The 16,297-nt window shown below is 45.7% G+C and overlaps 1 protein-coding gene across 2 annotated transcripts in view; it reads right to left on the reverse strand.

Moving 5' to 3' along the window:
• Window positions 1–7,523, reverse strand: part of ARMH4 (armadillo like helical domain containing 4) — a 56,727-nt gene extending 49,204 nt beyond the window's left edge. The window contains exons 1-2 of one of the 2 annotated variants that reach the window (XM_088539145.1): window positions 7,455–7,523; window positions 180–1,588 (exon numbers count right to left, since the gene is read on the reverse strand). In XM_088539145.1, coding sequence (XP_088395271.1) covers window positions 180–1,536 — 1,357 coding nt within the window. In that variant the 5' untranslated portion in view covers window positions 1,537–1,588; window positions 7,455–7,523. Of the gene's footprint in view, window positions 1–179; window positions 1,589–5,678; window positions 5,698–7,454 lie in introns of those variants that run through there. The other variant, XM_088539150.1, reaches the window with a different exon arrangement.
• Between the last annotated feature and the right edge of the window lie 8,774 nt (window positions 7,524–16,297).

Below are 16,297 nucleotides of genomic sequence, written 5' to 3' on the forward strand. Positions count from 1 at the left end.
AAATGCAAATTAAAATGACCTGATGGAGTTATCACCTAGACAAACCACAGAATTATAGCCTTTCCCAGTCTAGAGGAGATCCTATCCTCCACTGCCCATTTTATCCCCCCAAAAGGGAAATAGACCTCTCAAATCTGCATTTGAAGAAAAAAAAATCCTGTTGACAGACAAGTTTTTACCTTCTAGTGAGCTTCCCAGAGCAGGAAGGACATCCAATTTTGTCTCTGTCACCACAGCAGCCTCTGGCAATGACAGAGCAATGCTCTTCCTTTCCTCTGCTGTGACTGTGTCTGTATTTTCCAGAGAGTTTAAATCAGATGTGTCTATTCCTGTCAAGCTCACAGTGAGAGAAACATCATTGCGGCCTGTGGAAGCTACTGGCATTTCCTCCCTCTGTGCTGACCCCAGAGCTGTGGAGTTGCTCTCCTTGGCAGTGCCAGGGGTTGCTGGAGCAGATACAGGAGATGGCAGCACTCTTGTCACATCATCTTCCTCCCCCACATCTCCCTGGGGGGTCCGAGGTGGTTCTGCTGCCGCTTGATCCTCTCTCATCTCCTCACGCTGCAGGTTTCCCCCTTGACTTATATTCCCTAGTTTCGTGTCATCCCAGTCAGGAGGCACCGAGTCAGTTGGGTGGACAGTGACAGTGCTAGGCATGACAGGCAGCTCTCCTTGCTTGCCATCCATCCCCGCTTCCAGAGGGAAGGAAGCCTCAGTAGGTGCAAGAGGGAGGTTTGCAGCAACACGTCCTGGTGCAGTCAGTATGTGCAAAGGACTCCCCATGTCTGCGCTTGGGGTTTCAGCTTCCGAGTCCACACTTTGAGGCTCAGGACTAGGGATCACAGAGTAGTCACCTGCCACTTCCAGACTGGGAGTGCTGGGGAGCAAAGTGGGAACTTGCTCACTGAGTGCAGTCAAGCTGTCCAAGTTACTCCCTGCCTTCTCCAAGGCAGCAAATCCACTTTCTGTGACAGCTGCCAGGACACTGGCAAAGCCAGCCTCTACCTCAGCACTATCCTCCACAGGGCTCTTGCTAGCAGGGCCACTCACAGGTTCCTCCTCCAGGGAAGGGCTCAAGGTGGTCACAGCTGTGGTGAGCATGGCCTTGAGCTCACCATTGCCATTCAGCTCCTTCTCTGGCTTCACAGGATCAAGTTCCTTCTCTTCTGCAGCAGTCACTGCCCCAGCAGGGGTGTAAACATCCAGGCTCTGGCTGCTTGGGAAGACAGGCCTTGGGCTTGCAGGCTGTATTTCTCTTTCAGCCGTGAAAGTTTCACTTAAGGGCATCTCAGATGACTTTGCTGACACTCCAAACACCTCTTCAGAGACTGGTTGCTCAGAGGGGTCCAGGATATTTTTCAAATATGACAAGCTTGTCCTTTCATCTTCTACCCCATTCTCAGCCCATGGGCCAGGCTGGAGCTTTGTCACATCCCCCTCCTCCAGGTCCTGAGACGCAAGGCATGGTGGATTGGAGCATAAGAACAGGATGCTGCAGGCAACCACAGAGACCTGAAATCCTATTGATTTCCTCATAGCTGAGGAGAGATGTGCCCAGGTTGCAGGGCAGAAAATCCAGAACCAAGACCTAGAAAGGGCAAAAAAAGCAGCAAGATGATCAGGGGTGTACATAAGCCATTATGGCAGTGCTTTAACTGGATAAGTTGTAAACAAGCTAACGCACAGTCAGTTCCGCAGAGACTCTCCCTACCCATCCTTAGGAATGGATCCCTATATCCCAGATGCATCTTGTTTTGTTCTCCATAACCATTTGAAGTTTCATGCCAGCCACAAAGACAAATTGTAACACTGACACCCCAAACAGACCTTGCCAAGCTCTCTGCACAAGCAGCAGGGTGCAGTGCCCTGCCCAGCACACAGACACACAATAAAACCCAACCAGTTTGCTCTTTGCCACACCACAGATTGGTGGTTTCTTAAGCAGCAGGACTGAGTGGCCAGACCAAAGTCTCAGGACTGTTAAAACAAATCCCATCCACTCTGGGCATGGCTGCAGAGGGGAGCTGAACTACTGGCACAAGAAATAAACGTGCACAGGGGAAGGGAAGGCCTATGGGGCACAACATAAAACCAGAGAGAGCCAGGACAGTGCCTTGGGGGTTTGTAGCTGCATTATATCATGCCCCACTTGGGCATCTTGGCTCTACTAGAGAAGGCTGTTGCCCAGACAGCACTGCTGCATTAGAACAACGTTTATGCTGCACTGCACCACACGGCCATTTCCAGAAAGTTATGCACTGAATTCCTGCACTGCTCCAGGAGTTTGCAGGAGTGCTGAACCAGCAGCCCAGCAGCGATGCACCCAGCTGACGAGGAGCCCCGCTGCAAGGCAGGGCAGGCTGCAGGAGCCCCGTGCAGTGATGTGGGCTGCTCCCAGCCCCCTTCCTGCAGGGAAAGGCCTTCCAGCCCCGGAGCAGCCCTTGGCCGCACACAGGGCCCCTCTCCAAGGCCTCTTGGCTGCTCACTGCACATGGCAGCCAGTCATGAGGCTCACACACAGGTTCACCTTGCAGTGGAGGGCTGCTCTCTCCTTGTTATTCTCCTTGCTCAGGAGGTGGGTTGCTAATGACCACAGCTGTGGTCAGCTTAATCTTTAGGTTGTAAATAGACCCAGTTGCTTTTGCCACTGCAACCCCAGTTTCACAGGAGAACTTACCTTCAAGCTGCAGAGGTAACAAGGAAAACAGCTGGAATTCAGCCCCACACTTAAAAGCTTCATGGGAAGAGACCAGTGTCACATCTGCAGCCCTGCATCTGTGCCACCCTTCCTCAGCAGTACTGCACACTCAGTCATGTAAGCATTGCTTGCATTTGCCCATATGCAGTAGCAAGCTGCCTAGCACTGCTTTGCTACCCCAGGGCACAGAGCTCCCTCCACAGCCCCCCAGGAGGACACGGGATGGGGCACAGCAGGTGGCCTCTGCTGCCGAAGGAGCACTTGGAGTTATTGCCATTTGTGCCAGCCCCCACATAGCAAAGGGCCTACCAGTGCCCTACTGTTCCTAGGCACATTTCCCCTTTGGAAAAGTATCATTGTGCATACCCAAACATCTAAACACACTCAATACATAGAAGGCTTGCACTAATACACCTGGCCACCCTGCTCTTTGTCCTCCACATTTTATCTGTGGGGTTAACAGACTTTCAAGGGCCTTCAGCTAGAAGAATTGTCTCCTGTATGAAGCAGGAGGCATGTTTATGTTGGAGATGGTCAATCTCAGCATTGGCAGCCTGGAGACACACACCAGGCATTAGAGTCAATACCACAGGCTTCGTTATCTGGTTGAGCCTTCAGGGCATACAGAGGCATTTTTCCATTCTCCTCACAGCCCCATCCCTGAGCTCTTAGGGCTGTTGGAATAATTCACCTTCATCCACTACAGACCACACACACCAGGTGCTCAGGCTTCAAATAAAACCCACCAAGATGCTGTTCAGCAGGAACACAGATGTCTTCCCTCCTCTCCCTGCTTAAGCACCTCTTCTTTGCAGCATGGGTGGCCACTCATTTATCTCCTCCACCCTCTCTGCCAAAAAATAGAGTGGAAAACTGACAATATCCAGCAATTCCTCCAAGCTAATCCCTTATGCACTTTTGTAATTAAAAAGTACTAAGATTATAGTGTGTAAGTTAAATTAATAGTGCCTGCTGACATGCATCTGCCATGCTGTGTGAATACAAATTACATTCACCTCACTCACCCCTTCAGCAAGGGCCAGTTAAGAACATTCAGCCATCGCAAGATACTGAAAGAACTTTCTCATTTGAAGGGGACTGTTTTGTGACATCTGCATCAAAATACAGTGTCTCCAAAACATCTAGAGTTTATAGATTGACTTCTGCCAGAACTTCCTGTGCATTAAGCCCAAAGAAAACTGCAGCTGGGCTTAAGGACAACCATAGCCTACAAATAAAATAGCATTCCTCCTGCTCTCATGAAGGTATTTGAGAAGGTAGATCTAGGAGCCTGAGACAATCGGGGTGACTAGAATACTGAAAAAAATCTTTAATTCTTTCTCTCCACTTCCCAAATAAGTTTGCTTCATCTCTACTAGGACCAGGAATAGAACAAATAAGAGGGCAAGCTGCTCCCTAAAAGGCTAGTTCTCAAGCCATTAATTAGAATCTAATTAGAATGTAACAGAAGAGCCATCCTTCCCAAAACAAAAAATTCTCTCCCTTCCGGGTAGTAGGCAACATGAGCACTATGCAGCAGTAGCCCAATACCAACACATCCTGAAGTACCTTAGAATAGCACTGTGCAGCTTTCCCAGGCTGAAGAATGCTCTAGATCACTTTTGCGCTTGTAAAGGGTAAAAATAACAGTGGAGAGGGTGGTTTTGCTCAAGAAATCCACAACCACCAGACCTAAGCTAACCTAGATCCCCCATTCAATGGGGTCTGGAGAGAAGGGCAGCAGGAACAGACACAGAGCTGCTGCAGGACAACTGGCACAAGTTCACATTTCAAAGGAGATTAGCAAGGGCTTAAGACCTACTTAGTTTTGAAGAGACTGGATTAAGCAGTATATGAACAGTGGTGCCCTGACTCATCTTAAGCAGAGTTTAACACTGTGCAGTAGCATTTCTACTTAATGCTGAAGTAATCCAGGTTTTAGAGAACTGCTTTATGTCCAGACACCAGCAGCTATTGGTGCTGCATTGGGCTATAGCCCATCCTCCTTCCTGAAGGATTCATACCTGTCCACAAGGCTGTAACCTTAGCCAGACGATGACAAGTTGGAGCATGGAGCTCTAACCAAGCAACTCCTGGAACAGATTTGCTCCATTACTAGCTTGAAGCACTGGAACTGTCCATAGCTTTATGCTGCAGGAGCTTCTTGTCTGCAGGTCTCTGCTGGCATTCTCCAAGTCTTCAGCTGGGAGGAGAGTTATCAATCACCAAGGATTGATGTTAAGAGACATCTTCAGCTACTCTGCCTGTACTGACATACAGCAAATCCCAACAGATGCAGCTCCCCTCTCTACAAAGGCACAACTTCAGGTAGCCAGGAAGGTTTATGTTTAGCAAAGGGAAAAGGTTTAAATAGCAGGCACTGGAAGACAACACAAAGGTCTGTTAGACAACAAACAGGTCACATGAAGGACCTCTGGATGAGGCCCCTCACTAAGAGCCATCGACTCCTATGGGCAACTCATCAAGCTGAGGGACAATAAATATAAACTGGCCACCATGTGAAGCAGCCCTGCTGACTCGCTTGGATCAATTTTGAACCAGGCTGCTTCCTTTCTCTGTACAGCAAGCCCTAACAATAACTACCAGATCAATATTGCCTCTGTGAAATTCAAAGACCTGTTTGAAGCCAGCCTAATGAGAGCCAGTTTAGAGGGAATCCTATCCTGGTATTTTTCCAATAGAGCAGTTTTGAAAGGGACAAGGAGGGAACAGACTCTAATGACAGACTATTTAATGAACCAGCAGTCAACAGACACATGCTTGAAACAAAACAAACCTTCCACCTCAGCTGTACATGGCTAAACCCCAAGGCTACCTTTTAAGGGGTTTGCCCAGTCAATTTCAGTTAATGAGAACTCCTAATAAAAGCCATTTACTGCTATTTTCTGCCTCAGGTGAGTTCTGGCCATATTTATCCAAGTTGTTGAAACAAAAGAAGAGCATCAGGCTTTCAACTCACTTGAATTAATACTCTTGTTCCAACAATCCCTCTCCCACAGGGAGAGGGCACTTGTACTGAAGCAGAAGTGGCTGCATGCCTCATACAGCAGAGATCACGGGAGATTAGCAGGTCAGCCACAGACAAATCGCTGTCTGGCTTTGCAGAACACGGCTTTTCACACCTCCAAGAGCCAGCTTGATTAGGCTGCTTTGGACTGTCAGGACAGCCCAAGATGTGCTCAGTTCAGTAACTTATCTGCGATAAGGGAAATGAACAAAACTGCATATCTTCCAGTGCAAAGATTTAGCCAAAACACACAAGTCAAGCAACTGGCAGGTACTGAAATGCTATGGTACTGGAGTGCTAACATGTGCCATCCCGGCTTTACTCCTCGTGCTGAATACAAAAGCCAGCAGAATGCAGGAGCCGACACCACAGAGTTCCAACTCCTGCTCCCATACCCAAGCTAAGAAAAATACCTGTATTTCATCTTACCCAATGCCCTTGCCCAGTCCAAGGAACTGGGGAGCTGCAGCTCTCGCAGCAAATACTCCAGACAGCTCTAACAGCTCGAGGTCTGTTTATCTCCACAGCCTACAGTGCTATTCCAACAGCTCGACTCCATGCCAGCTACTAATACAGCACACACGGGATGAGCAGGACTGTGCAGACACAACTGCACATTGCTCAGATCAGGCACATCTCCTAGCTTTGCTAATAAGCAAGCGAATGAGATTATTAATATTCCAGCAAGGTGAGCTTCCTACCAGTCCTAGCAAACACTTTAACACATAACATAGAAGCCCCGCTTGGAACATTTCTATTCCAGCAGCAGTTCTTTTGAGGAGACTCACAGCATGTTTCAGGCATTACTCCCCCAACCGTTAAGCTGCAGCTCGCTTTGTTCAGCAGCTGCATGGAGCCCCGGTGCAAACCCCGCTCCAATTTGCATGGTTCTTTGTGGCTTCTGACCCGCACCAGGTCCCAAGGACTAAAGAGTCAGAGGTCTGCAGGGGTGTTTAGGAAAGGGGCCATGGAGCGTAACAGTTGTCTGATGCCAAGAGCAAGGAAACCCCAATCTCCAAAAGCACCGAGAAGGCTAACAGCACTCCAATTCCCTTCGGCAAGGGGCACCCAGGCATCAAGCCACCAGAGAGGAGATGCCCTGGAAGACCACAGCCCTCTCTGTGTGAGGATTAGATAAATCCTGCTTTCAGGTGAGGCTGGTGTTGCCTTTCAGGGAAGGGATGGGAGCCTCTCCATGCTCAACTCCATCCAACACCTGCACCCAGATACAGCCCCACTCTATTGTTCTCTACACCGGTACCTACCTGCAAGCCCTAGAAACAAAAGGGAGACGCAAAACCTTTACCCTGGCCACCACCAGCCCGGCCCCATTAGCCACCGCAGGGGCTGGGCAGCAACGAGCTCCGGGCCCCTGCTCGCATGGACAGCTCGAGGTCAGACGTGACCAGAGCTCATCCCCCTCCCCGCAACCTCCACGGACACCTGGGGGTTCCCCCGTAAAGAGGGAAGATGAATTAATTGAGCATCAAGTTAGCATCGCTAGACACAGCCGGTTGCACACCGGACCCCAAGGTCAGGCGGCAGCGCGGGCAGCACTGAGCAGCCCCCGGAGCGCCGAGCCCGGGAACAAAGAGCCGCTGGGCGGGCGAAAAATAAAAATAAAACAAATAAAATAAACCCGACGCGAACGCGGCAAGCAGGGGAATCTCCTCGCCGCTCCGCAGCCCGCAGAGCCCCGGGGCCACCTTCCCCCTGGCCCGGCCTCACCTGCGTCCCGCCGCCCCCCTCAGCCTGCTCGGCGCCGCGCCGCGCTCGCCCGCACCATCCCGCCGCCCGCACGGCCGGGGCGGAGCGGCCACAGCGCCGCCGCCGCCACCGCCCCCAGCCCGGCCCGGCCCCCGGCGGCAGCGAGAGAGGGAGGGAGCGGCGCCGGGACCGCCTCCATGACCGCCGCCTTCCCCGGGGCGGCCGCGGGGCTCCGCCGGGGCGCCCTCAACCGGCAGCGCCGCCATGTTGGGAGCGCCCCGTCCCCTTCGCGCCGCGGCCCTGAGGCGCCCTAATCCTCCTCCACACACCCCCCAAAAAATCTATATTAGTCATTTGTGCCGGGAGGCTCCTGGGTCTTGCTGTCTCCAAGATGACATTCCCAAACTCATGGCTGGGTTTTGGGGTGCCCCATTCACCCCTTGCTAGCATGTGGCCACAGCAGTGCCCAAACTCACATGAGACAGCTGTCTCAAGACAAAAACTTAACATTTGCTTGAAAGAAAGAGGTCTGAAACTGCTGATTATTACTTAAATCACATGCCATTGCAGAGCAGCATAGGCTCCATCCAAAGGCTTAGATCTTGGAACAGTGGTGGATTAATCACTAGAGGTCTCATGCAACCCAATAACCCATTCTTGCATCTCCAAAGGGGAGCTTTGGAGTGCTCTGGCACACACAACTCCATTCTCATTTTAAGTTCTTACTCAAAAGAGATGAAAATCCACCCAAATAGGTTCCACATTATGCAAGGAGGCTCACAGCAAGACCCCAAAGCAAGGCCTGTAACACTTGCTAACTTTCCCTTCCTTAGGAAACTTCTTTCTGTATTTTCAGCTTGGAGACTACACTTCCATCATCTCCATAGCCTTTCTGCAGAAATTATCTAAGTATTACCCTTCCCCCTGCATTAAATAAGTTTTGTTCATTTGCCTTGTTCACTTGGTCAAGAAATAAGAAAGGTGGACGGTTTTGCTTAGCCTTTTCTTCCTCCTACCTCTTTCTACAGCTAACAATCCTGCAAGAAATTAGCTAGTTTAACAAGAGAATCAGAATAGCCCTTTGCACCATGAGGTCCCAGAGTACCTACCAAAATGCTGTAAAATTTGGAGATTTACTGCAATCCAGAAGCTTGTAGCCTGAGCCCCACAAAGAGAAAGCAGTTTTGCATCCCTCTATTCTCCTTTTAGCTCTGTGGCAACACAAGGAATTGGTTTCACACACAGGTTTTTATATTCTGTCTTGTCAGTGACTCATTCAAGGCAGAGCTGTCCCAGGTGCAAACCTCCCTGAGGGGGAGGGACAAGTAGGTATCAGGATGGAGATGCCTTTTTTGAAAGAGAATGCCTAGAAAGGAGGGATTTGGGGGGAATTTGCGAGGATGAAATAGAGAAATGGTAAAGAGCGGGAAGAGGAGAGTCAAATTCCTGACTCTGCTACAAATATATTACACTGCATAGGGCAAATTTGTGAATTTGACTGCATTTCTAATATTATAATCTATAAAATCTGGCTCCCTTTTCCAGATATGAGAGTGGGATTTATCCTGCCTCTATTTGCCAAACAATTCTTTAGATAAACTCAGTAAATAGTGGATTGAGGAACACGAAGAATTTCATCAAGAAATAGCTTATTTTATTTTTTTTTCTGTTTGTTGTGCTACTGGAAATAGCATTTATATTAGTGGAGTATTCTCTTCCATACACTCACCCCAATGCCTTATCTGTCCGATTTTAGATAAATAGACTGTTTTCTCCTGGAATTCAACCAAACTGGAGCCAATCCAATTCATTTTGATAGCATCCTGCATCCTATTATTAAAACTTTTAAGAAGACAGATTTGTTGTAGGTCAGGGCAATTTCTTTCTGGGTAGTATTGCTATTCTCTGCATAAGTTGAAAATAAAGTGTAAAGAATGCCTGTATCAGCAGTAAATACAGTAGCTGCAAAAAGACATCAAAAAACTTCAGCAATAGGCACAAGGGAGGCAGCAGTCACACAAAATGATTGCAATAGTCCCTTTTGGCTTTGTATCTATGAATTATAAGATCTATGAAATTATTCATGAATCAATATTTCTGTTGCTGCAGCATCTTTCTTTCTGAAAAAAAAATACGTGAAAAGAAGGGATGGTAGCAAAGAAGACAGAGGCGAGGGGGGAAAAAGGAAAAATGCTGCATCTCTGTAGCCTTTCTAAACACCATTAACTCCGAGATTAGGGAATTGAAACTTTCTGCAGGCTCATCTGTCGTTCCACCCGTTCTATTTTGACTAAGGGCCCTGGTTCGGAAGAGCTGAGGATGCTGAGGAGTTGCCATCTCTAAAGTTAACCGCGGAGCAAGATCTGAAATCAATGAGGGCTTACTTTAAAATGCAGCACGGCACATTGTGGTGGTTCAGCGATTGATTCACATGCAGCTCAGTGGGCCGCGTCCTGGGAGAGGAGCAGCCGTGACCCCCTTGAAGAAATCACGGCCGTCAGCCAGAGTCTCGGTTTCAAGAGCTCTCTTAACATGGGGCTGCAATTTGGCATGAGAAATTCAAATTTCAACCCCCTCCACTTTGCCATCTAACCTTTAAAATCATCAGGGAAGGGTTTTTTAGCATGAGCATATGTAGCTGCTGCTCTTTTAAGCGTGTGGAGCACCTCAAGCAAGAGACTGGGGAGGTTTTCACTGTCCCCTCTGTCACTTCTCTGGGTAGTAACTCTGCACCCCGATTGTCACTGCATACCCTCAAGGTTAAATATTTCCCTGATGATCTACTACAGGAGCCAGTTACTTATGCTTGTTCTCACCTCCTTCGGAAATTGCAGATTCCACATACACTGCAATTCCGGTACCCTGCGCAACCTGCCAAAATCACTGGCTTTTGCCTTATCAACAAAAAATCTGCAGACTGAGAACTGATAGGAGGAGACATGATAAAAAAGGCAGAAATCAGTTCAGAAATTACCTGAGGGCACTGGTTTGTTATTCTTTTCCAAGGATTATTAATTAGGAATACTACTATTTAATTATGCCTGGTTTGCTGCAGAGCATATGGGTAAACAAGTAAAAATTACCCCATTTCCACAGCAGCTTAGGAAGCTTCTATTCCTTTCACTTTTTACCACTGCTGTGGTTTGAAACATTTCAGTACAAACCCCCTATTGATCCTATCCTTCAATGATTTCCTACACACACAGGTGAAATTCAGAGAGCTGTTTTATCCTACAGTAATGGTAGTGAAGCCTTTAAATAGAGCATGGAACTTATGTCCGATTGCTGGCTCTGACTTGCTAGATGACTTTCAAAACAGAACTTCACCTCTGTCTGCCTTTATTTCTCTTTTCATAAATGGAGATAATACTTTTTTTTTTTTTTTTTGTCAGAGACCCTTATAGGATTTGGACATTATTATACTAGCAAGCTTGTTGTATATAGTGATAACATAATACAGTAGATTTCTTTAAAAAGTAAAATCCCTGTTGCAGGCATATCGCAGTAATCAAAAAATGCAAATCAATGTGTTCTAATTAAGAAAAATAGTACTAATTAAAAAAAAAAGACATACGTTTTGTACATATATAAGAGAAACATAAAAAATGTCCTAACATCACAATATTGCCTCTTACAAGGCAACATCTGTGACGAGACGGTATCCGATACCTTAAGTATGTCAGGGCATGGCACAGAAGATAAAGGCGATTTTAAAATAGTTAACATTCATTTCTCTGCTGAATAACTTTCCCAGGTTGAATATTGGGGACATTCAGCACGTAAATTGGTGCACATCTCCATCTGTATTTTTACTTTATGATTCACCTTTACATCAGCTGGTAGCATCTGTTTTAAGGGGATCTTAACTCATCCCAATCTCCATGTTAAGTACAGGGACGTGTGTTTAAAGCAAGTCCACGCCAGAAGTTTGTGGCCAATGAATGAGTTTTGCTTCAGTTATAACCATCTTATAGGGGAATAAATTTCTTTTTCCTCTAATTGCAAACCGGATAAATGCAGTCTGCAGTAGAAAGCAAAACCTGGGTTCCTTTTTTCCATGCCATCATCACTGGCAATAATAGCAAAGCTGTGCAAGGCCAAGTGATGCCAGTGTGGTCCCATTGCTGCTGGCAATTTATAGAAATTATTCCTAAAGAAGGCAAAGGATCCAACTCCTTCCCAACTCTTGTGATTCTGCAGTGCTCACAGAGCAGGAAAGCAGTAAAAACTTTATTTTTGCCACTAAAGTCAGCAGATGCGACTTGGAAGCACACAGCGATCAGATCTGCTGAGTAAGAAAGTGCCATTTTTACATAGTTACTTTTCAGAGTAGAATCACACTTTTTGCTGACTTGTTCAAGGTCACTGGAGGCAGTTGTAGATGCTCTGGGAATACAGCCCAGCAGTACCAAAGCTCAGGTGCCATAACTGAATCTCTGCACAGCCCTCACTTCTTTTTCGTACCCTTATCAAAATCGACACAATTAATGCCAAGGTACATTGCATATTGCAGTTTTCTCAGAAATAAAATGCTGAAAAAATCCCCCCCACTCATACTGGAGTCTCAGCTAAAACGTGAACCATCTGTCAATTCCCCGTAGCGCTTGGATATTTTTTCCACCGTCCTACATTCTCCACTACAAAATGAGGCTGGTAATAAAAAAAGCAGTTGACACCCTGCCCCAAAGCACGCTCACCCTAAGCAGTGTTCTGACACGAAACCTTCTGAGTCCCCAGACTGTTAAATAGAGTTGTTCAGATAATATCCGTAGGGACTTGAGAAACTTCCGATTTGTTTTGCCTCTCAAAACTAGAGGTTAAACCAGACACCCAAATCCAGACGTTTGTAAAAGAAGTTTTTGGGGGTGCTCAGAACTTGCTGTTCTTACTGCCTTTTAAGATAAGCTTAGATACCCCGCTGGTGATCCATCTTCATGCTCCAGCTGTCTCCCATTCCAAACTCCAGCCTTCCTAAGGGAAAGAGGCACCGGAGAATCCAGCAATGCTCCTCCAGCGGGATGAAATATTGCCACAGTACAGCCCTCCCACTAATCCAGCTTATCCTAAATGCACAGGACCCAAATGTATATGTGTATCCAGATGCCTGGGTGCTGGGCAGACTGTGTTTGAGTGAAAAATAGCCATAGTTTCAGTCTAGACACTGTCAGTGTTTTCATTACTCCCCTTTTCTGAAATTTTGTAGCAACACAGAAATTTTTTGGATGGTTGTGAGCAGAAAAATACACATTTTCTCTTGGAAATATTCAAATGAGCTAAGCCAAAATCCTACAGTAGGAAACAGGACGGCCCAGCTGTTAATAGAACCCCAAGCCACAGAAAGGCTAAAGGATTTCTTCCTCTTTTTGACGTGGTGGTAAGTCAATCTCCTTGAATCCTTGCGTTGGGGTGTAGAAGTGTGAAGAAGCATCCTGTAAGCTCTAGCAGATAAAACAGATCTATGAACACTTGCTATTTATTCTATCTCAAGCTGGCCCTAGATATGCAAATATCTGATTTTGTGAAAAAAAAAAAAAGGTTATGTGACTCAATTTCCTTGCATAGAGGGATTAAGAAGGCTTAAAAGCAAGTGCACAGGCAAAACCATCCAGTGTGGGGACATGAAAGCATGACTGTTTATTTTATGGCCAAGAGAAGATAACACTTTGCTGATGAAATATGCATAGGGTCTAGCAGAAACCCTGGTCTCTGCAGGGGTCCGGATAGGCATTTCTGCATTAAAGGGAATAGGATATTAGTTGGGCACGATACCATTCTTGTTATATCCACTTAGGCCTACAGTGTTTATGCTGTAGGACACATTCTTTTATGCTTTCCATGTTTGCGAGCGCACTGTGGGGATTCGTTCAACCAGGAGCTGTTGCATTTCAAGAGTTATATAGGAAAGTCATTTTCTTTATGAAAAGCATTTCCTTTTAAGCCTGCAGCTTAGTTCTTCAGATGCCACCTTAAGGCACCAGCATGGCTTTCACCACCGTTCCTTGCAGATGAGCGTGCAACGCTGTTACGTGGCAATAACTTCACATCATATTCAGGAAGATTTTCTTCCGGCAATGCCTTGAATAGAGTCTAAAAAAAAAATTAAATGGATGCAGTAGCCAAAAGAAACTATCCTACAAGTTTGATATACATTGGAGAATTTTCACTGATTTCAGTGGCCTTCCTTGCATTTCTGTATATCAATACCACTCTCCCTTGGTGATCCTACTTCCAAGTGGTGACCACTACTTCCAAGAGTTAGAGAAAGCGGATGTGCTCAGGGAGCAATTTTTCATCATGCTAGGGAGATTCCAACCCCCAACCTTCTGCTTTGTATGTGGCTTAATTGTCCTACCTATTTCTTAGACTGTGAACAATTATCTTCATTTATATTGTTATCCTGAGCGTGTCTGTAGGTTTTTATGGTGTAGCATTGCCATCTATTTCTTCAACAGCTACAATTCAGGATGCTTTCCACACGATGCAAGTCGCTTCCTCAATTAAACCAGCACAGGGTAGAGAGATTTTGTTACAAAACCCTGACCCACTTCTAAGCTGTCTGACTTGTGTTGTCAGTAACTGCTCAGCTCTGGGAAGATCATCCATTAAATTAAGCCACTTTTAAGCTGCAGCTTGCTTTTCAGAACTCATGTTAAGTGTGATTGATTAATGTAATTTAAGAAAAGATTTCCATTGGGCTTTAAAGAGGGTGATGTGATTAGCTGTCAACCCTGATCTTTCCTAACCCTGTGATAACATGTTTAGGAGAAAGTGATGGGCTACATATTTCCACTATGGCCTGTGATTAAAAACAAACAAACAAACATATCTAAGATTTTTTTTTAATTAAAAACACTCAATCAAAAACACACTGTCATAAATATATAATTATGACATAATTATGTAACTTAAGCATGTGAGATTTGAGGATGAAACAGCTAATGAAAACATCATGCTTACACTTTAATCATATTATGTAAATTTTTAGTCAAGGTTTTAGATATTAATTATTTCAACAGCTACACACAAAGAAGTATTACAGCATTCTTTAGGAGTTTGCTATCACAGACATATTTACAGGATTTCAGAGAATGAAAATTCGCACATTAATGAGAGCCTATTCTCAATAGACACGTTAACCACTCAGGTTTCCTCCCACTGTCCTTGAAGGAACCAAAGGCAACAGACAGTGCTCAGTTTATTACCTTGGGGAATTCCAGTCTTTTCCCTGACAGAAAGCCCAACAAAGAAAAGCGGCTTGGATAGGATTCCCATGTCACTCAGGCATAATTCTAGCTGAATGTGTCAGTTTTTGGTGCACTGGGGCATCGCTCAAGCAGGGCAGAGGTAAAGCTATGTTGTGAGAGTGACATTAAAGGTATTTTCCAGCATTGTTGTTTTCATATGCTTAAGTTCAGCTGCATTTCCACATTATGGAAGGGCATAAAATACTAACCATAAAAAAATGAAAATAAGCAATCATGAAAAAAAAAATAAGGCAATTCAACTGTGTATTGGAGCATTTAGTTGCTCTGGATTTTTGTTTATTTGTTTTTTAATGTGTTGTCAACCTCCTCTGCTGCCTTGGCATGAGTATTCCAAAGACAAAATTCATGTGCTGTGTGCTGTACCTCATCTCTCCACTACAAGCTCATTCCTCCACCTTTGCTTTTCTCTCCCACCAAAGAATCTTGATTCATGTACGCGCTTCAATCTCTTTGGCCTGCGGATCCAGCATGAACACGTCTAGACCCAGCTCACCAGTTAATAGCTTTTCCAATGAGTTATTTTGCTTCCCCAGAGAAGAAATGGGTCCCACACACTAAGCTCACAAAAATAAACTGCAACAAATCTTTTATATATTTATGAGTTTATCGGTTCTTGAGGATTCGGCAGGACTCCTGATCTCCAGAGCTTGTTAGTTTTGGGGAGACTTGTCCATGCTACCTCCCTGCAAGTACTTTTCCCTTCTGCCTGTTTTTGCCTGTTTCTCCATCCACACCTGTAGGGACACCCATTGAACCTGTCCACACAAAGTCACACAAAGTGGGGCTTTCACAACATATCCATGTTATAGATTGGAAATGTCAAGACGAGCTAAGCAAGGTGGCGAATTTCAGACACTTTGAATAACCTACTTGTAAACAGAAAATGGTGGCTGACCTTACCTGTAGCAGAGCTGACATTTACCTATGAAGCCATGACTTAAGATTGCTTAGAAACACTTAGCTGGGCATTTCCTAACCTTTACAGAGTTAAAACCTCAGTCCTGAGTCACTCTTTTACTACAGTGTGTGGGAACCTATGCACCTTTGTACAAATTCACAGATTCCCTTTTGCTCCCCAAAATCTGCGTTTCAACAGCTTGCTATTTTGTGAGGATTTGAGCTAATACAAACTTTGCAAAACAGGGCTTGGGGCTATGGCTCCGTGATCACTGAAGTCTGGTCTGCAATAAATTCCCCTTTCAAAAACAAAACAAAATGAAGCAAACGCTAAACTAGATAAGGTTGGCATGACGGTAACATGCTTTCATGAAGGTGCTAAAATAAAACTCATTCAAAATCCATGTTTGCCATTTGTGTCTTTCCAGAGTCAAGAAGGCTCCATCCTTTCCCTGCAGCGTGTGCACAGCTTTGCCCATGAAGGTTTTGGTGCAAAAACAGGGATTTTAGTGAGGCTATGCCAAAGGCTCTGCCGTGGTCGTGTGGTTGCACCTCTGAGGAAAAATTACAGAATCAATTTCAGAATTAATTGAAAATGATTTTTTTTTCATTGGGCCTCCTCAAAAACCCAGGCAGCCACTGTGAAACATGCAGAGCACTTTTATTTATAGAGCAATTTTTTTTTTTTCCCCTGAGACAGGG

This window comes from Tinamus guttatus, unplaced genomic scaffold, assembly GCF_059628265.1.
Source record: "Tinamus guttatus ecotype Peru unplaced genomic scaffold, ASM5962826v1 Tinamus_guttatus_pri_ptg000048l, whole genome shotgun sequence".
NCBI lineage: Eukaryota > Metazoa > Chordata > Aves > Tinamiformes > Tinamidae > Tinamus > Tinamus guttatus.